The 21,114-nt window shown below is 40.6% G+C and overlaps 1 protein-coding gene and 1 long non-coding RNA gene across 4 annotated transcripts; one reads left to right on the top strand and one right to left on the bottom strand.

Annotated features, from left to right (window-relative positions):
• The first annotated feature begins 779 nt into the window (after nt 1-779).
• LOC9272020 (uncharacterized) lies at nt 780-10,388 on the top strand. 3 transcript variants are annotated; one of them, XR_010741922.1, is made up of 7 exons: nt 780-1,193; nt 1,967-2,126; nt 2,217-2,413; nt 3,578-3,688; nt 3,768-3,855; nt 10,018-10,054; nt 10,148-10,388. It is a non-coding gene; the product is annotated as an uncharacterized lncRNA (long non-coding RNA). The 3 variants fall into 3 exon arrangements; XR_003243036.2 differs by having other exon boundaries at nt 10,018-10,078; XR_010741921.1 differs by lacking the exons at nt 10,018-10,054; nt 10,148-10,388 and adding an exon at nt 7,464-7,828.
• A 1,404-nt stretch (nt 10,389-11,792) lies between these two features.
• On the bottom strand, nt 11,793-19,769 carry LOC4340810 (C2 and GRAM domain-containing protein At1g03370). Its single transcript, XM_066311425.1, has 9 exons — nt 18,858-19,769; nt 16,609-17,886; nt 16,072-16,254; nt 15,697-15,980; nt 15,491-15,607; nt 14,562-14,824; nt 14,225-14,393; nt 13,840-14,112; nt 11,793-12,478 (listed from the first exon to the last, which is right to left on the bottom strand). Exons 1-9 carry the CDS (start codon nt 19,207-19,209, stop codon nt 12,284-12,286), a joined length of 3,114 nt encoding a protein of 1,037 aa, XP_066167522.1. The 5' UTR covers nt 19,210-19,769; the 3' UTR covers nt 11,793-12,283.
• Nucleotides 19,770-21,114: the final 1,345 nt, after the last annotated feature.

Genomic DNA, 21,114 nt, shown 5'->3' with positions numbered 1-21,114 from the left:
CCCGGGCGCCCGGGCGAGCAGGGCGACGGGTCGCTTCACCCCCTCACCGAGCGTTAGCAGCGGCCACGCGAGTGAATCGACGGTTGACGCAGAGGAGAGGTCGGCGAGGTCCGCGGCGGCGGCGTGAAATGCGAACGCCGCGGGGTGGGAAGGGAGGTCGGCGGCGGCGTGAGGTGAACGCGGCACTGGCGGCGGGAGGCGAGGTCGGCGGCGGCGCGAGATGTGAACGCGGCGGCGGCGCAAGATGCGAGAGCCGCGGCGCCGGGAGGCGACGGTGAGATGCGAGCTCGGCGGCGGCAGGATGCGAGGGCTTATTTTTTTCCTTTTTGTCCTTTTTCTTTTTTATTTTTTTCTCTATGTGGATTTGTAGTGTGTGTATATATATGTATATATATATATATATATATATATGAATTTGTGATTTGTTAGGGAATTTGTTATTTGTAGTATATATGAATTTGTTGGGGGTATACTCACCCTCTCTAAGTGAGAGGTGACCACACCTGCTCATCCACCCTACTTCTTCCAACCAAACAAAAAATTAGATCACCAAAACCACCTTCATTCCTCCAACCAAACAAGAAATTAAATCGTCATATCCATCCAACCAAACAAAAAACTGGATCGCCATATCCAACAAAATATGGACCACCATATCCCATTCACGCTTGACCATGAACAAACACACCCTTATATTTTGGAATGGATGGAGTATTTAAAAAGAAAAATCGCGAACAGGGAGTGTGTTGTAAAATGTGGAAGAGGAGGGTTTTTTTTTCGCAGAATAACATCCACTAAACCCCCTAAACCCTCCGCCTCCCCCTCGCGCCGTCCCCGTCGCCTCCGCCACCGCCTCCGCCGCCGCCGCTGCCGTGTACCGCCGCCGTTCAAATTATTCCCCTCTTCCGCTCCACTCTCCCGTCTCTCTCTCTCTCTCTCTCTCTCTCTCTCTCCACACAGAGCACGCATCCGCCACCCCCACACGGGAGCGGAGAGCTCGCCGCCGGCGATCGCCGCAGGAATCCGAGGGTTTCTTCCTGCGTCCGCGGTAGATGGTTCTGCTCGAACGATCGCCGTTGGTGGTGCCGGAGGCAGCCGCCGCTGCCGCCTCCAGCCCGCTCCGGAGGCCGTCGCCTAGGGTTCGGAGGGAGGTGCCACCCCCTCCCCTCGATCCCATCCTCCCCTACCTTCAGGTAATTGCCAAATCAGTATCCATATCTGCACCTGCTCCTTCGATTTAGGTCCTATTTAGGGGTGTACCAGCGTGGGATTCCGCCGTAGCTGTGTGGAATAGTGCTTGGTTTCGCCTGAAGCTATGCGCGCGTCGGAATCGTACTGGGATTCTGTCCCTTCCTCTGAGTTATGTAGTTAATTGGGCGTGTAATTTTGATTTTGACACTTCGCCTGTGTGCAGTTGAACTTGGACGAACGGAAATGTGAGAATGGGGGCGTATGTTCCCCAAAAAAAAAAAAAGAAAAGAAAAAGAATTAAACGATATGACCACCACTGTTTGAGTGTCTGGCAACGATAGAAGTGCATATTGAGGAGACATTGTGAGTAATGTCCAGTGCTGGGACTTGGGGAAGGATTTAGTTCTGGAGCTGATTTGTTTTGTGCAGCTAGGCTGATTTTTCTTGTGAAGGATTACCTTGTTTATGTGGAGACGTTTCTCTTATTCCCTTATCAGTTCTTGAACTGTCGAGTAATGTAATGTGCCCACTTTATTTGCTCCTCCTGTACTAATGTTTTGCTTTCCGATATTTTGGTCTAAACTTTGCATATATAACTTATTTTTATGTTGTTCCTGGTACTATCATATCTATTTTGTAAGGTAAATCTAATCTTTCATGCACATGCTGGTATTCATGCATAATTTATCTATGTATCAGTGTGATTTGTTTGTCCTGGTCAGGGCCAGTCCTGGTGTATGCATTTGCTTATGCCAGTTTCTGACTTGGTATTCAGGTCTATCAACAAGGCTATGGATGAGCTCAGGAGAGGCCCAAAATTTGAAGCAGCAGCCCTTGATTGGCTCAAGATTTGTGTAATGGAATGCATTGATAAGTATGGTGACGATTACCAGTACTCCACAGACCCCCGACTCCTCAAGATCTGGATCCTCTATGTAATTGATTGGCTTTGAAGTTTCAATTCTTACCTTATCCATTTTTCTATCCCCTTTTGCTCATCCCCCCCCCACTTCGTTCTATGTTAGGCGGATGCATTATGTTTTTGTTGAAGTGAACTTTTTGGGCAGCAATAACCTGATGTCAAATTTGCCATGTTGATGTGATCGCAAACCATTTCTGTGGTACCAGAAAAGCCGAGCCACTTGATCATTTGAAGAAGACACATACAATATTTTTAAAACACTTGGAGAAGATTGTAGAAGAAGCTGATGCCGATGCCCAGGTATGATAACTGTGTGGTGGAATGGACATTTGTCGAGTCCTTGAATATTTGTCAAATGATTCACATATTGCGTATTCAATTGCATTTTAGTAATCAGGAGATTGTGGCTGTGTTGTAGATTTGTAATATTTTATATATGGTCAGTTGGTCACAAGGCTGACAGACTTGCGGCAGTAAGAACTGCTTTGATATTGTTTCTTACATGATAATTTTTCTGTTGTGGAGCATTTGCTTTTCCAAAAAAGGTTGGCAAGCAATAGGATAATTGTCTTCACATTTCTGTGCTGGTGAACTGTGATACATTCTTTTACCAAGTCTAATTTACATAATTTATTCATTTATTTGCATGCTTGCCTGTTGTGAACTGAATATTTATTTGGGGCTAATCACAATGATATCTACTTTGTACTTGCCGATCTTTACTAGCTCGTACATCTGTAACATCTATTTCAACTAAATACAGGATGGTTTATTTTTCATGGAAAGAGTTTCTGTTCTGTCATTCCTACAACTCTATTTTTACAAAAATAGCATGATTCTAGTTTTTTAGAGTGGCTTTTTGTTATATGTTTAGAGATATATTTTATTTAGTTTAATCATAGTTGGGAATGAATTTCAGGATGTACTTTCCACTGATTCTTGTGGTGCATGTGTTCCATTTTGAGTTTGTCTCGGAAATATATTAGAATTGGGAGTGCATCTGCACAGCTTTAGCATAGTGGTGAAGTCAGAACATAAATATAGGGGGCTATCAGCATAACAGTACCATACCAAACAATCTTCTTATATGGTTTAATTCATAAATAAATAGAGAAAAATCAAGCAAATTGCAAAAGCAAAGAATAAAATGAAATATCGGGCTGAAGCCACATGATGTGCCATTGAAAGCTACGCCCCTGCCCTTGCTTGAGTGGACTGATCATTACTAGATAAAGAAACATGAGACATGCAATTTCTATATGTTTTTGAAGAACAATATCTATATAACCCCGTTAAGCTTGTGAAGTAAGTAATCTATGCAAATACTTTTTTTTTTGTTTCTATTACTTGTCATTACTGGCCATTATTGTAGCCAGCAAGCATATTATGGTCGCTTAATGTTATTCTTCTTTGTGGATAATTCACCATACTAACTCCCATCTCTTTTTGGTTACTGTCTGCTAGCCGAAACCATCCAAAATGCAAAAGAAAGAACCTATTTTGCTGGATCCATGGTCTGAGTCTACTATGAATAATTTATTGGAGAACATTAATGTTGACCTGAAGAAGTTCGCTGTAAGTTGCATTTACTCTATATGATTCGCTAGTGTTTAGCTTAGCTCTCATCTTGGACGGTTGCCCAAATCCTTGACAGGGCTATCATCAGAGCAACAAGGTCTATCATGGAAAGGTGCCATTAACTTCGCCTCAGAATGTTTTAAGAAACAAAGTCACTGAATTAGGTATAAACTATAATTTCTTGCTTGTCGGTCTTTTACCAAAACTATAATCATTTTTGTTGTTTGGCTCCTTCATGATCAATGCTCTGTTAGTCACAATGAATACATAATGCTCCTTGAAAAAAAATAGAGGAAGGAATATACCCTTTTTTATTTATAAAAAAGGCCATTTATATTGATGATATAATAAAATTTAGTTACAAATCCCTCTGAATTTTTTACATTTTGGTCCTTTTTAAAAACTTATTTTACAAATAGATCCCTGGAAAAACTTAATCCAGGAACGGCCCTTTTTGGTGCGCCAGAGAGGCTGGTGCTGTCCTCCAACATGGCAACGCCAGCCACCCTGGCGCCCTCACCGTGCTGCCGTGGCACTAGGGCTATTGTGGTAGTGTTGACTGGGCGGATGGGAGTGCTAGCCACTCTGGCGCCGGCCCTCAGACCACAGCGCCAGCGGTATTGGCGCACCCCTCCTGGGGGCCGCTTAACCCTCGCGGGCCCCACCTCCTTTCTCCTCCAGTTAGCCATTTGTGCCAGCACTTCTAGCCGAGCCGAGCCCGAGTTCTTCTCCCTCTCTCTCTCCCCCTCACCTCTCCACCTCAGATCCACTTAATTTGAACTCTTTTTTCGTGGGATTTTTTGTGGAAATCGAAGAGAAAGGTAGACTCCTCCATTCCCCCCCTTTTTTTCGTTTTAATCGGTTGAATTTGTAGATCGGAGGGTAACCCTAGAACCACTTTTTTTCCCCCAAATTTGAGATTTTTTACATTTGTTGTTGGGATTTGCTTGTTGTAGTGCTACATGTGTAGATGAATTGAACGAGGAGTTTGCTGCATGCAAGAAGGAAGCTGGAAACACTTATACTTACATCTGGAATGAATGAATAGTCAATCTTGTCAAGTTGAACATCTGGGATGCCCTTTTTCCCATACACTGTGTGTGCCCAAGGTTTTACCTAAAAAGGGGCAAGGAAGGGAAATGTATAGTTAGATGTTAGTGGGTAGTGTAGTTGGTATAGCAGTACTCAAGTATGCCTGTACTAGATAGTTGACATTTGCTTCTATAAAGTAGTAGAGCAGCTGCAGCTCAAATTAGTTCAGCAGCACCAAGTGTTTGTGCTCTCTGTTCTCTCATCTTCTTCCGCCTCTGATGTGTGAGCTGTGTGCGTGAGTGTGAGTTTGAGGGACTGTATTTTTCTATTAGACATATTGCTAGACATGATAATTCTAGGGCAAATGATTTAGCACAGCAAGCATCTGGCTACAATGTGAAGAGGGGAATATTTTTGATATTAGAAGAGCCGATGCTTGATTTTAAATCTTTGAGCGAAATTGGCAAAATCGCAGACCAGGGGCGGTCTGACCGGCGTTGCACGGCCGATCTGACCGGCGTTGCACGGCCGGTCTGACCGGCCACTAGGGGCGGTCTGACCGGCCACTAGGGGCGGTCTGACCGGCCACCCCGGGCGGTCTGACCGGCCTTGCATGGCCGGTCTGACCGATTATGGATAGAAGGCTGGGGGGCACGCCACAATTGATTCAAAGGCCGAATTAATTGTAAATTCGGACATTTGTGCCCAGGAAACAGAAGAAGATTGGAGAATTCCTTTGATTAGATATTTGAAAGTTCCTACACTTAAGGTTGATCGGAAGATTCGGCGGCAAGCGTTCAAATATACATTGTTTGATGAAGATTTATATCGCCGTAATATGGATGGAGTTCTATTGAAGTGCTTAGATAATGATCAATCAAAAGTGGCTATGGGAGAGGTGCATCAAGGAATTTGTGGAACTCATCAATCGGCCCATAAGATGAATTGGTTGCTTAGGAGAGCGGGTTCTATTGGTAGAGGATGATTGAAGATTGTTTCAAATATTATAGGGGATGCGAAGCTTGTCAACGGTTCGGCAATGTTCAATTGGCGCCCACTGCCGCGTTGAACCCTATTATCAAACCATGGCCGTTCCAAGGTTGGGCTTTGGATTTCATTGGTCAAATTTATCCTTCGTCATCAAAGGGGCATAGGTTCGTGCTAGTTGCAACGGATTACTTCACCAAGTGGGTCAAAGCCGTGCCACTCAAGAATATGACTCATACGGAGGTAATTGACTTTATTTTGAAGCATATTATCTATAGATTCGGTATTCCGCAAACATTAACTACGGATCAAGGAGCTTCTTTCATGTCTAAGGAAGTGAAGAGTTTTGCCGAATCTTATGATATCAAATTGTTGAGTTCTTCTCCTTACTACGCTCAGGCTAATGAACAAGCCGAGTCGAGTAATAAGACGTTGTTGAAGCTAGTCAAAAAGAAGATTGAGGAACACCCAAAGAAGTGGCATGAGGTGCTTTCTGAAGCATTGTGGGTGCATAGGATATCTAAATATGGTGCCACTAAAGTCACTCATTTTGAGTTGGTTTATGGTCAAGAAGCCGTTTTGCCGGTTGAGGTGAATCTTGGCTCTCTTCGGTATATCAAGTAAGATGATTTGTCAAGTGAAGATTATAAGACGTTGATGGGAGACAATCTTGATGAAGTCATCGACAAGCGTTTGAAGACTTTGGAAGAGATAGAGAAAGAGAAGAAGAGGGTGGCCAAGGCGTACAATAAAAGGGTGAAAGTAAAGTTGTTTCAAGTTGGAGATTTGGTTTGGAAGACAATTTTGCCTTTGGGTACTCGATCCAGGGAGTTCGGTAAGTGGTCTCCTAGTTGGGAGGGTTCTTATCGAGTATGCGGCATTGTTCGAGGGAACGCATATTTTTTGGAGACACTTCAAGGAGAGCGTTTTCAGCGAGCAATCAACGGGAAATACTTGAAGAAATACTTCCCGAGCATTTGGCAAGATGCTTAGGAGGTACTATGGCCGGTAATTGGATTATCGCCCTAAGACCAAAAACATGTTCTATGCTTTTAGATTCACGTTGTTCATCAAAAAGGCAGGGGGGCATGTGTTTACACCCAAATTTGGCACCTAGGGATAAAATAGGGAAAATTGTCAAAGTTTGGAAGACTGCCGGTTTTCCTCTGTGAGGGCTCTATTAGGGCCGGTCAGACCGCCGTGTATAGGCCAGTTGCCGCCGACAGTGGGCCGGTCTGACCGGCAGAGTCCGAGTCCGGGATTGTTTCGTCGGGTCTTGAAGTTTCCTTACTCGGGAAGGCATGTTTCGGGTTTCCTTTGGATTCTATCCCGAGTTGGACGTGGAGGAGGGCCTGTAAAGGGTAAGACCAACCCCTATATAAGGACATGGCCGGTTCATTGTAAAAAATCAATCTACAATCAATCAATCGAATCGTTTTTCTTATTGCTTTTAGTTTTCTTTTAGTTTGTCCATCTTTGTCGATTTGCGCTGTAAATCGTCCGCCGCCGCTGCGAGAGTGCGACTACTCTTTGTAGGTTTGTCCTGAAAACCTTCCGTTTTGCCCACGAAACGGGTAGGTATCTAGAATCGGCTCCGCTAGCCGGTTTAGTTATCAAAACCCATCTTGGTTTAGCTTTTGCTAGATTGAGGTGGTTGGCGACTTTAGGTGCTGCGATCGTGCTTGTCAACTTATCACAAAAAGTTGCCAACACATGTAACAGGAGCTGTTTGCTGCCATTTTGTCCTTTACAGGTACTGGAACGTGGAGCTGTGGAAAAACCTCTTCTGCACACTGTTCAACGCGACCTCCAACAGCAGCGAAGCGGCTGTGCTCCGGAGCCTCCGGATGTCTTTCCAGGAGTACCTGTACACCAACGGGCAGCTCGTCGGCAAGCTGAACCAGCAACTGGCCAAATAGAAGACCTCCCTGTGCCTATCCTGACCGAGACATATGCATCTCGTTTCACCTGCATCTTTATTCCCGATTCCCTTGTGTTGCCTGTGTAAGTGGTATAAATACCTTTCGTAACTTCGTAGCACTTCCTCGTGCGTGCGTGTGCAGCAGTAATTAACGTGCCACATGTCCACTTGAAAGCTGAAACATCTATTGGCCCGGATGGAAATTGCGTACAGTATCTCCACCTAGCAGGGGAGCGTATCCTATGCACACAGGCCCTCGCGTGTACACCGTGTACACCAACTAAAAATTATCACAAAAAATTCTAGGAAAATTCATACATGTACTTTCAATAGTATTACATCTACGTGCAAAGTCGCATCTTCAAATTCATTCTACATAGAGAATAACAAAAAAGATAAAATTCTGACAAAATTGTAACCTTAAAACTGTCAGATTTTTTGTTTTTTTTTGTTACGGCTAAAATATAATGAATTTGACGTTAAGATTTTAACCCTAGGTGTAATACAACTGAAAGTATGTGTATGATTTTTTCTAGAATTTTTGGTGACATTTTTTAGTTGGTGTGCACGTGTGTACACGTGAGGGCCTGTGTGCATAGGATATGTTGCCACCTAGCAGCTACTAAGATGTTATGTGGGTAGATGAATTGGGGTGCTCGATGGGAGGGCGAGGCCTGCAGCCTCGCTGCTCCGGAGCTTGGGTGAGGACGAACAGAAGAGGAGGGGAGACAAGAGATAGGTTAACTTCTTTCTTGATTCATTCCAAATGACTGCGGTGCCTCTCCTTAAATAGAGTCGGCTCCTAACAAACCTCCTAACAACCTTATCTAATAAAGCCTAACAAATTGACTGAATGTGCTGAGTTCTGCCCATAACATGTTAATGAGTGAATTCTGAAGTAATGTCTGTGTTCCTTCATTGTACAATACTGGTAATATAGTGAGCATGTCAGTAAGTTTTCTGCATGTCAGTAAGTTTTCTTGCTGCCACCTTTCTATGCTTCTGTTTTTAGGTTGGATGTTTTCTTATTGTCTTCTTTGGGTGATATATGTGGTCTTCATATTTCTTATCAGATTATTTAGGTTTAGTCCATGATAGCATATCTTGTTTATGCTATCAGAAGGTTTTGCCTCAATTTCCTTCCTGTCCAACAAATCATATTTTATTTGTTAATTCGTCGTGCACTAATTCTGTACGCAGAATGGCACTACACACATTTGCATTGATGATATTCTTTGTCGACAATCTTATATTGGCCATTGTGATGCATACATCATCAGAAATTCTCTGTAAGCCTGACAATCTGGGCATATTACCCTTATATTTGGATCCTGCAGTTAATTTTCTATGAGATAAACCTCAGGGTCTTTAGGGCTCAATATAGACAGATGATTGTGCTGATATTAAGGTAATGATTTGATTTCATGGTGCAAGTCTTTTAGCCTCCTATATGGTGTAAGCTCCATTATTCTACGAATCATATTGTAACCTCTACATTGGGTCAATATTAGGTCTATAAGTCAAGGCAGTAATCACAAATTATATTGTACATCTAGCAAACAAATATTTATTTGGCTTGATTGAGGATTTCAGTATTTTTAAGAACTTTACTAGACCCTAATTACTACATTTTAAAATCAGTTCAGGTCCTATGTATAACAAGCTAACATTTTTCTTGTGCTATACCCATTTCTATATCTGCTACTATTATTTAATATGTAATGGAACATTGATTTCATAGGTTAGCATTGTTTGCAGGGTGTTTCAGTAACACTGAAACCATGGTTGCTTGAGAGGATTAAAGCCACAGATACTTCTAAGTTCTAACCTGCATAGTACCATCCTCTGTTGATCTGTGTAGTCCATACCGATTAACTGTACATATGTGCTATTCCAAAGAATCCAATCCTTAGTATCTCTAGCTATACTGTGTTATTCTCTTTTCTGCTTTGATCATAAAGTATTGTTTCAATTTATTGGTGTGTGACGAAGTGACATGCACTTCAAACAATTTTAGATGAGACATGTCATATGTTCCAATAGGGCACACTGCCACACTGGGGTGTAATTTTTTCTTGACAAGCATTATTCCTACTTTCTTTCTTTTTTTTTTTGCAGCGCTGCACTGTATTGGAATTTTCTAATGACCCATCCTTCCAGATTGAATTTTTGCTTTACAAATACACTTGTATAGTTTTCATTATATGCTGACTTCAAAATATGATTTTATTACTTCTTTTAATTCATGAAATATTATGTTTGCCCCTTATCCAAAGCCACGGAGATATTTCAACACAGTTTCTTAGACGAGTATTTGTCCTACCTGCCATATATTCATTGTGTAGCAATATATGGATGACATCCAAACATGCCCTGTATTCTGTAGGGGATACTTCAAAATTCTGTGCCATTATGCAAAGGAGGTACCACTCATCTACTAATCTGTTGTAAGTACATGATGTGATGTACTGTTGTTTTTATTGAGCTAAAGCACTAAATTGTTCTCTGTACTGCAGTGCTATAGATGAGAAAAGATTCAATTAGTTCATGACGAAGATATCTATGAGAAAATGTTGTCCCAAATCCCCTAATGATTGCTGTTTTTTCTAACCTAGCCCACATCATGTAAGATCCATTGTCCTCTGTCATTGCTACTTTTCTGTAAGTGTACATGATTGTATAAACAATTATGTGAGCAAACAGATCATATTCACATTTGAATCTTGGTGATAGTCATAATGTGTATTAGTGTATGCATATGTGGGTATGCTTCTGACATAAAGTTCTTTTAGACGAATGTTTATATATAATTCTTAAAAGTTACAATTATAGATACTGTGTTGTTTTGATCTTAATAACACAGCTTGAAACATTCATACCCAGGCACGCAACTTAGTGCGTGATTCTTGCTAGTTACTTGTAAAGTACCAGCGAACAGCTCCACGCCGCGACGACTACACAGGATGTCCAGGGATGGACATGGACGCAAGGTGGAGCACGACAGCAATCAACGGAATTTTATCGGTGGAATCAGACACTTCAGGCAGTGGTTGAAACCGTTCAATGGCTGCAATCAATAGGGAGAAGACCAGATGTGGTGCCGGGGTTGATGGTGGTAGAAGCGATTGGTGATCCAATCGGTAGGTTGGACACTTCGGGCGGGTAGCCTAGATTTTCCATTGAGCTACTCTCACCCAGGGAGACGTGCGGCCGCACGCTTGGGGTTGATTGAAGCTGGAGGCAATCGGCATTCTTGGTCGGTGGAATCGAACACTCCGGATGGGGTGGTCCGGACTTTTCGATGAGCTGCGTTCGACAGGTAGATGGTTAGACGTAGCGCTTGGGTCGTTCGGCGGCTGGGAAGACGGCATGGTGATTTGTTGGCTGACTCGCGACCATCTAATTCCACTACCCGCATAAAAATTCACTAGTTTATTTTTCATATGATATAGTACAAAATTTGAAAGAAAAAATAAACTAGAAGTAAGATAAGTGGGTAAAAGAATCCCATTTGGCAGCCATAGGTCTGGCCTTAGATGGAAGAACCTGACAATGGTGTTTTGCTTCCTTGTTGAGGGTAACGATGGTGCGTAAAAACGTCGTTGCCTTTCTAGAGGCGTTGTTTTAGGAGAGCCTCTTCCACAGTTTAAGTATTGCTTTGATGGAGTTTGAGATTGAGGATCACTCGTGGTTGTGGTTTGGGTTTGCGGCGATTTGATATTTGTTGTCATGTTGTATTTTTTCTTTTGTCTTTTTAATCATCATTAGAGTTATTATATCATCTTGGTGTAATTTTCTAAAATCAATAAAGTTTCCTTTTATCTTACAATAAACTTCAGAATCTCCGGCCCAACAGGGTCTATGCTTATAACTCAGGGAGCCATCCAACTGACAGCACCACCTTTGATTTCCTTGCTAAGATAATCCAAAATTCCAAATAGTAATAGAATATAAATATACATACTCTCCAGGGTCTAAGTGCAATGTTCTCCATACTTACAACAGTGCAAGATTTTGAATCCCCTGAACGCGAGCGGCAACAACCAAAATTCAAGTGAATGGATCAACCCATGTATACATGGGTACCAGTGGTGTACCAGACTTAACCATGAAACCAATCAGATCAATCAGTGTAGCATAAAAAAAGAATGGCTTGGTCCATTGGTTAAACAGTGGCTCAGTTTTTCTGGTAAATTTTCCCATTTCTTTTGTCCGTAACAACAGATCATGTAATCTTTGCTGGAGTAAAAATCTAAAAAAAGAATGGCTACGGAAGCTGCATTGTTTTCTGTTGCTAAAGGGACTGACAACTGATAACTACAATGACAGACCAAAGTTTCGAATGATCTATCTTGAAGAGTATAGGCAAGATACCAAACCTCTTGTTCAAGAACTGCATTTGAACAGTAACGTTTTCATGACTAGAACAACTTCCTAGCTCTGCTGTCAGTTCTCCAGTCTGAATCTTGCATGGGGAGATGTTCATCAGGGTATGGTACACTGCCTTGCCTGCGAAGTTAGAACCTTTCGCATTATGTACTGATTCTTGCTCAGCATCAGGAACAAGATGTTGTCAAAACCAAGAGACACCAGACGACGATTTCGGGCTATACATGGGTGCACCAGAAAACGCAGGGTATGAAAAAGGGCCCCTACTTGGCTGGTAACAATTCCTTCTCGAGTAGGCCAAACATCTTCTTGAGGCGAGAAGATGCACTGGATAGTACCTCTTGAGCAATCTTCTTTCTGTTCTTGCAGCTCTTTAACCATGCGATCCCAATAGACACTTGGACATTGCATGCCTTGGGCTTGGATGAGATCTGCTCCAATTGGTATCGCATATGCAGCTGTAAAAAAGTTAAGAGGGAGTGCTGCTCAGTCATGTGAGAAGGAAAGTAACACTTTCAGTTGTAATAAGATGACCAAAAAGATGATTTTTCACTTGAAAGTAGAGACCAATTCAATAAATCTGAGACTGCCTTCTTTTCTAATTTCAGGTGAAATGCATATTTGTTTAATGAGATCTTCTGTATATGGTAATGTATTGGTTTTCCAGAATCTGGATGAACCTCTTTACCATAGTCACCATTAGTAATTGGACGTGTAAATAAAGGTGTTCTTTGATATTATGAAATGGCAATGAACAATTCTCCACAACCAGGATGACATTTATCAGTTACTGTAGTACTCCCTCCATTTCATATTATAAGACGTTTTGGGTGTAAGTCAAACTTCTTCAAGTTTGATCAACTTTATCGAAAAGGATAGCAATATATACAACACCAAATTAGTTTCATTAAGTCCACCCTTGAATATATTTTTAGAGTATATTTGTTTTGTGCTGGAATGCTGCTATATTTTTATGTAAGCTTGGTCAAACTTAAAAAAAAATGACATAGGAAAAAGTCAAAACGACTCATAACATGGAACGGAGAGAGTAGTTCAATTGAAGATACCACAGAAAACCAACAAGGAGCAAACGAATGGTCAATACTGCAGTAGTTATTGGCGTAGCGCTGGGTTTCAGCTGACAGTATAGCTTCTCAGATAGTCAGATGAACCAAAATAGGGGAAACTATGTACAGTTGTGGAAACCACACCTTAGGTGGAAACTTGGAAACTATCAGTATTATTTTATGTAAAATCTAAAAAAACAAAATATAGAGAAGATGGTATTAGACAGCCATATAAAATTTCAAGAGCAAACTCGACTTAGTTTGAGATAGGAAGTTAACAAATGGCGAAGAAGAAATGCTATTCCTGGTTGTCTTTTTCTTCACTACTCACAAACAAAGACGGATTTTTTCTTGAAATTTTGCATGGTTGTCTGAAATCATCTTAGCTATGTGATATATATTCTTTTTATTTTTTTAAATATTTTTTTTATCTGGTTTCCATGGTTACCACGTGGATAGTGGATTAGTGGTTTCCACTATATATTTACCCAACAAAAGAGGGAACTTGTCTTGTTCTGCTCACTAGTTTAATCAAAATTTGGTTTTAGTTACTGACACCCATATTGGAAGTTTATTTAGTACGGACTAAATCCTATTTTTATGTAACCTCGTTTTCATAATTCTGAGACCCAAACAGATCTCTAGGAGACACACAACTCTCTTGTTTACATGACTACAATACTAAATTAAGGGCATAGGATTGAAATGTACATAATAAAAGAAATAGTATAAGCCATGAAATTGTCACTTACGTTGAAGTATTCACCAACTGGAATACCTTCAAGCGTCATCACTTCTTCAACAAGCCATCCATTTTTATCAGGCAAAGGGGATTTCTGTTGGGTGCTCATTACTTCCCCTTCATGGCGTGCCAATCTCTTGTCGAACTTGTAATGAATTTGCCTCTGGTAAGCATCAGCTCTGACGGACTCCCATGGTGAAACTGAGTACTCCATACAGCCAATTTTCTCCATCACTTGATGCTCCAAAGGACCACCCTCAAATATGCTCATGAGTGTTGATACCTAATGAAACATACAAGTTGGCTACAATGTAAACTTATGTTTTTCTTTTTCATTCTTTTTGCAGCATAGAGATTGATTGCAGATAATTCTCAGGATGGAATAAGAATCTTACATCAAAAGGTTTTGTAGATGAAAATACTTCTGACATTTTTGCATCCTCTATTCCTAAGAAAGAATCACTTTCATTATTCTGGAGGTCTTTCATTTCTGATTCTTCTTCTACCAGCTGTACTTTTTGTTCAGGGGTCAAGGACCTTGCCTTCCAGAGCGCCATTATTGTTCTGTAAACCGTGCAAAGGGAAATTTGAAAAACAAGTTACCAAAAATAGTACTTAATAGGTGAGTAAATAGATAAAAAATCGGGCCTCATTGCAAGAAGTTTTTCATGTAATGAACAGACGTGCTTGACAAGACAAGTTCATGTTCGTCACCCAAGAAGCAGAACTTACTTATGTGCCACATTGAACGATACAAAAGACTGGAAATGAAACTTGAGTCGGCCTTCATTATCAAGTTGCTTTGCTCCATGCCTTGCATCCATTCCTCTGCCCTTGTGAAGAATAATAAGCAGAGATGGACTTCCCATTGAATATAGTGTTGCAGGCATCACTTGGATGTCCTCGATATCTTCCCAAAGAAAGAAGAATTTTGTTTTGTGGCCAAAAAGATTAGTGTAGAACCCAATAATTCTTGGAGATAAAAACAGGCGGCCCTGCAACAGACACAAGCGTCAGCTACCATGCAAGTTCACAGACAAAAAAAAAGATCTTAATGTCTAACTTGGTTGTGCAGTAATATGGCTATGTGACAAAATACACCAGTCTCGTAACAGAAAGGCTACTGTACACTTTGGTGACCTATCATCATTAGGCTGAAACAGTAATGGGAGATGGATTAAATTGAATATATTGTTTAAATAGGGGTACAAGTTGAATTATTTAAATTTAAAAGGGATGCAGAAGCTGAATTATTTTTAATGCATTCCTTTTTACAACTTAGTACCGAATAGTGGGTGAAAAGTGTGACTACCTTCTGTAGACTTTTATATTTATTATTGAAAAAGTACCAACAGCTGATTGTTTGGTTTTACGATACTCTCTCCGTCCCACAAAAAACCTATCTAGGTGGGGATGGGACACCACCTAGGACAAAATATTCATAGTCCTAGGTGATGTCCCATCCATACCTAGGTTGGTTTTTTGTGGGACGGAGGGAGTACTGACTTCACTTTTTCAGCTGTCAGCAAAGGACAGTGAAATTTTATGAAACAAATGAAGCCATCCCCACAATAAAGAAGAAAACTAAATAAGGATAAACCAATACAAGAGTGTTGGACACCTTTGTTAGCTCTCTGTGTCATAATTAAAAGACAGTTTACCTGTGTGAGCATTTTGCGCTTTAGATGACAGGTAAAATCATTGATTAGAAATTCTTCTGGTGGCAAAGAAAAGATCTTCTGGAATGCTGAGTTTGTGTGTGGAGACCTTACAGCAATCTGCATGGTAAATTTGCATAAGAAAAGAGGCAGGCCAAGATAGGATGACACTTCACCTCACTCAAAAATAGAGAAGATAAGTGCATTACCTTTTTGCCAACCTCTTTCTCCATTTTGTCTAGGTAGTCCTTCATGACTTCAGTACCCCTTGAATTATTCAAGATAATTCTCAAATGCAATTTTGACTGACATGCTTGAGCCAGCTTACCCTTGAGAGGAATCCAAATGTCGGAAAGCTCGGATAGATTAGATTTCAAGAAATTTACTTCAGCATGACCAAGAGACTCAACTTCATCAAATGGTCCATCAAAATCGTAGACATTTATTTTCATAACGGATGGAGGATCTTCCATGGCATCAAATTCAAAAATTTCTGCAAATTTTGAGAAGATATGTTGCAAAATTATGAATTGTAATTTTATATAGCAGCAATTATAACATAAGATAATAAGCCAAACTTTTACCATTCCACCGAGGTTCCAGAGTGTGAAATTTAATTGAACTAGTCTTCGTCTTTCCATTGCAGGTAAATACAACATATGGATCAGAGTAACCAGATGATTTGGTTGCTGCTAAATTGGTACCATCAATCAGAGCGACAGTCAGCAACCAACCATTCCCTTGTGCTTTGACTCCATGATCACTTCCTATATACTCCCAAATACCATGTAAGCAAAGTTTAGTTCATATGTGCATAAATCACGGGAGTATATATGTCCAGAACAAGAATAGAAGGTTTTTCTAAAGAAAACAGAAAGTAACAGTATGTCCAGACTCCACAATAATAATTAATAAGCGAAGATTTTGTTGAGGAAAACAAAAGGCAACAGTAACATTTTTCCATATCAGGGAAAGATTATACAAGCACCTGTATAGAACACTAAGTACATGTAACATGTGCCGTTGAGTGCCATGTACTGTAGGATTATCTACTGAACTTTCATTTTCAATTTCCACCAAGGAAAAATAACAGCAGCAGCAAAAGGAGAAATGGACACTACCTCTCTGCCTCTTAGCCTGGATGAATCGTGCAATCATATTTAGGACACGCTGTCCTTGCAGAACAAGAACTCCACAAACCACGACTTCACCAACAGAATCTGGTAGGTCCAGGCCAGGAAACTCAAGACCTTGAATTATACTGGGGCTTGCAAGGATGATGTGTGAAAAAACATAAATGAATGCAACCAGTGAGGATACAACAGTAAAATTTCCAAATATACGGAATGCTAGTTTCCAATCAGATTCTTGCTCTGGTTGTACTGAAGACAAAACTTTATCAGTAGCTGCTGCATCTTTTGAATCAACTGGCCTGATATTTCGAGCCAGGAGTTCAGAGAACTGAATGTAGTTATCCTTCAACCCTTGTTTAGCCCCATTTTCTATCATGCCCTTCATCATTGTACTCTGGATAAAATTCAAGCGCCAGGAGACTACAAGACGTGAGGATTTTTCATTATCAGGTAGTTCAGGCCCTGGCATTATGCATGTTAAAACCTCCACCCTAAAAGAATTCCCAAATGGAACATCTGGAGTACTAACATCAGCTAAAGTTGCATATATATCTCCATCTGCCTTCAGATATGACACATCCTCTGTTGCTTTCACAGCCTTGACTAGTGCAGTAGGAGCTTTTGTGTAGCTTACTACCCTCTTCAAGACCTCACCATCATTTTCAAGTCTCCATTGTTGGATTTCAAGACCAGTAGTTCCTTGCATCTCCGCTAGTGATTGCAAGAAATCTGAACTTGGTGAGAAAAGAAGTCCATTCAAGTCACTGGGTGCAACAGCATAAACTTGATCAATAAGAACTCCACCTGACAAGTTTTCAGGTATTTCATTCCCTTCATGGCAAGATCCAAAGGCTTTTAGTTGTTCATCAAAGGACATAGTTACACCAGTTTCATAATCCTGGTTATCAGGAAGTTCTGAACTAGTTGATGGTGTTTCTTCAAGAATATCTGAATTACCATCGCCCGTAGTGAGAGGTGGAGCTGAAGCTGAAGCTTCTGCATCTTTTGGTTTCGCTGAGAAAAATTGATACAGACGATTGACAAATGATGGGACACCATTTGATCTATCCTCCTTGATGATTTCTGTTTCATCACCCCCTGATACTGACGTGGGTATTTCTATAGGAATATTTGGCAAAGAAGATCCTTTCTGTAATTCAGTTGATTTGTCAGAATATGACGCGAGGTCATCTGAAACGCAATGTGCAAGTGTCGTTGTCTCTTCAGGGTAATTTAGAGAGAGAGATATTGTAAGACGAATTTCTCCTACAGAAGTTGTTGCCTGTTATCAGTATATAAATTACTTGCATGCATAAATAAAATTGGATATAGGCAAACAAAAGTGGGCTTTGTTATGGAAAGAGAAGGACTGGAGACTTGGATGAATAAAAACAAATAGAAAAGCTTGAACAGCAAACAATAGTGCTAGTATATCATCCAGGCGAAAACATATCCATACTAGTACATCACAACCATAACTCCAATAAAAACGGAATTGTGTAGATGGCTTAATTTCTTGTTTGTCAATAATGCTATTAATTATTTCAATGGTTTCCAATGCGTATAAAATTATTGGAAACATACCTACATGAAAGTGTTTTCGTACCAAATATACTAATGGCTTCTTTTTGAATACCAAATCTTAACATCTTTGCCTATATGAGTGGTTTAAGATTTCGATGTTTGATTGCACACATTAAACATCATCTATTTGAGAAGATGGAATAGTAAATAAAGACATGGTAGGAGACTATTGCCAAGAAAAAAGAACAATAAGGAAAAAGAAAGTGAGAAACTAGTACAGCTACTCATCCAACACTCTATAAGTACTCCCTCCGTTTTATATTACAAGTCGCTTCGACTTTATTTCATAGTCAAACATAGTAGTATTTTTCAACAAAAAAAAACAAACATATTATCAAATTATATTCAATGTTAGATTTAATGAAACTAATTTGGTATTTTAGATGTTGGCAAGTTTTTCTATAAACTTGATCGAAAATTCAAACTAAACAAAGTTTAACTATGAAAACAGTCAAAGCGAAACGGAGGGAGTAACAAAGCTCCACTTCAAAGGTAAAAGCAACACATTACCATCACGAGGCAAACCATCCAAAACAGCACAAGCTGGATGAATTTGCAAAACAGCAGCATAATACCTTTTCATATCTTGAAACAAGGGCAAATTCAAGAACTCAAGATAACATTAGGGGGGGGGGGGGGTGCCATGAATTTACCGTAATCCTTGATCTTGGACTTCTTGCTCTTGGGCAGCAGCTGGTACCACTGCGTCCCGAGCGAGCGGTTGTCGGCGTCGAGCACGGCGGAGAGGGGCACCCTGACCTGGCCGAGGAAGTCGTCGGAGAAGTACCTGTCCTCGTCGACGACCACCACCACGAGCTCGTCCTTGAGGTCCACCACCCGGAACGCGAACTCCTCGTCCCAGGTCGGGCTCAGCGTCCTCTTGGCCACCCTGGTCTTGCCACGCTGCCTCCCCAGCTGCAGCTTCGCGTACGGGTCGCTCAGCCCGCCGCCACCGTCGATCGCCGGCAGGTTGCGTGCCTCGCTCACCTGCACCAGCAGCCTCATTTCCCTCCTTCCCCTCTTCTTCCAAGAATCACGATTTGGGCGCGGTTCAAAAAAAAAAAAAATCAAGAAACCGGAGATTGCTCCTCCTATCCTATCTTTTTTAACTGCAGCTTGTGGTTCAGGTTGGAAACATGGAAGTGGTCGTTGAACTCGGAGAAATCAAGAACGAACTTTCCCGCTTGCTCTTGTCCAGGAAACAATCCACTCTTTCCCGCTCGCACCGCCTCCAATCAATCAATCAATCAATCAATCAGTCAATCCATCGAGATTAAAGGCGCCACGAACTCAGCGGGAAATGGCAAGAAACGAGGGCATAAACTAGAAACCAACCCCCAATCAATGAGAAAAAAGAAAATCAGGAGAAAAAAACAAACATCAGCAGCAGGCAGGGCGGGCGTTTGCGGAGGCCAATCAGAATCAGAGAGCGATTGGAGGGGGGGAGCCTGGGTGAGGTTTTGTGTGGAAGCAACGGATGGGCGGTGGTCGGCTTCGGGCACGGAAGACTTTGATTTGAGCCGCCGGCGAAGAGGAAGAGGAGAGGAGGTGAAGAACTGAAAAATGAAAATGAAAAAATGAGAATGAAAATGTTTTGAGGACTCAACACAACAGTCAACACAACGCGAGGCGTACGGTGTGTGTGTGTGGGTCTTCTCTCCTCTGCTGACTTTCAAAACCGCTCCGCTGCCCGTTAGCGTTTGCTTTTAGCACTGGTACAGTTTTACTATTTCGACTTTTTTTTAAAAAAAAATTACACTTTTGTTCCTCTATGACTACAACCTCTCCACTACCACCGAGAAAAAAAAAAACTCTACCTCACTTTACCTGGCAAGCACGAATGGCTGGTTCAGTTTGTTATCATTTCTAACCTTTTCAAATTTCAATATTTTAAGGGTAACAAACTAAACACGGTTCAATTTTATTGAGTTTTGACATTTTCCGAAACTTTCTACTCTCAAATCATTACCGAAATAGAGTCTAACATCACAATTCTCACCTTATCTTATATGAGATACACTTGATAGTACATAGTACATTAATAAAGGTGTGTAGTTTTAACTATGAGTTCCTGTATTCAATCCCGTACACGGACATCTCTACCCCTCTAAGCCTCTCTTTTTTTTCACCTTACATACTGTACTAGGTAATACCTCATTTTCTGTGCTTTATATGAAAATTTGTCCGAGTTAGCTTAACAACTCTATCATTTCACTTATGCTTGAATTTATAATTTAATATTTAATATTTAATTTTGTGGTTTTTTTACTGTGGCTTATCTTATAGCATTTTCTTTTGAATAGTTAACGACATGTCTATAATATTTTTACTTATAAATTATTTTTTATTGCTAATAAGCGAAACGATGGACACGTAAGGCTGATAAGACGTGGAGAAATGAACTAAAAAATAATAGTTTAGACACCTTTTTATACACATATTCTTAGCTATCTAAAAGTCATCGTTGAAAATTTAACTACGATGAAAAAAAATCTTAAATTAAATATACAATTATGTTTTAAAATTTAAATTTCGGCTGTGGCTAGCAAGACAACAAGCAGCAGACAATGAAAAGCGCCGGCCAAAGGGAGGAAGAGTGCAAGACATGAAAAAAATACTATTGGGTTTTTTTATGAATCATTTAGATTTTATTAGATATTCATAAGAATCTTTCAAAATTTTATAGAAATTTGTGAAAAATATTATGTGTTTCAAAAGAGATTTGTGTTTAGATGAGTATGCTGGGATCTGTTTATCCCTGCACGCGAAATGAAATGACCCATTAGCGTATGATTAATTAAGTATTACCTATAGAAAAGAAAACTTGAAAAAAATAAAGAATTCCCTATAGATTTTTTTAAAAACAACTTTCCTATAGTTTTTTTTAAAAAAATACATCGTTTAGCAGTT

This window comes from Oryza sativa, chromosome 6, assembly GCF_034140825.1.
Source record: "Oryza sativa Japonica Group chromosome 6, ASM3414082v1".
Lineage (NCBI taxonomy): Eukaryota > Viridiplantae > Streptophyta > Magnoliopsida > Poales > Poaceae > Oryza > Oryza sativa.
The sequence above is the reverse complement of the archived record's forward strand: the minus strand, read 5'-3'. Positions and strand labels throughout refer to the sequence as shown.

Bases quoted from the DNA above. Each gene is read 5' to 3' on its own strand.
- LOC4340810 (XM_066311425.1), bottom strand. From the start codon at position 19,209: ATGAGGCTGCTGGTGCAGGTGAGCGAGGCACGCAACCTGCCGGCGATC. The intron at 15,608-15,696 runs GTAATGCACTTA...TTTACCATGCAG, and splicing joins AGAAAGAGGTTGGCAAAAAG to ATTGCTGTAAGGTCTCCACA. The intron at 14,825-15,490 runs GTAAACTGTCTT...TGTCTGTTGCAG, and splicing joins AGCGCAAAATGCTCACACAG to GGCCGCCTGTTTTTATCTCC.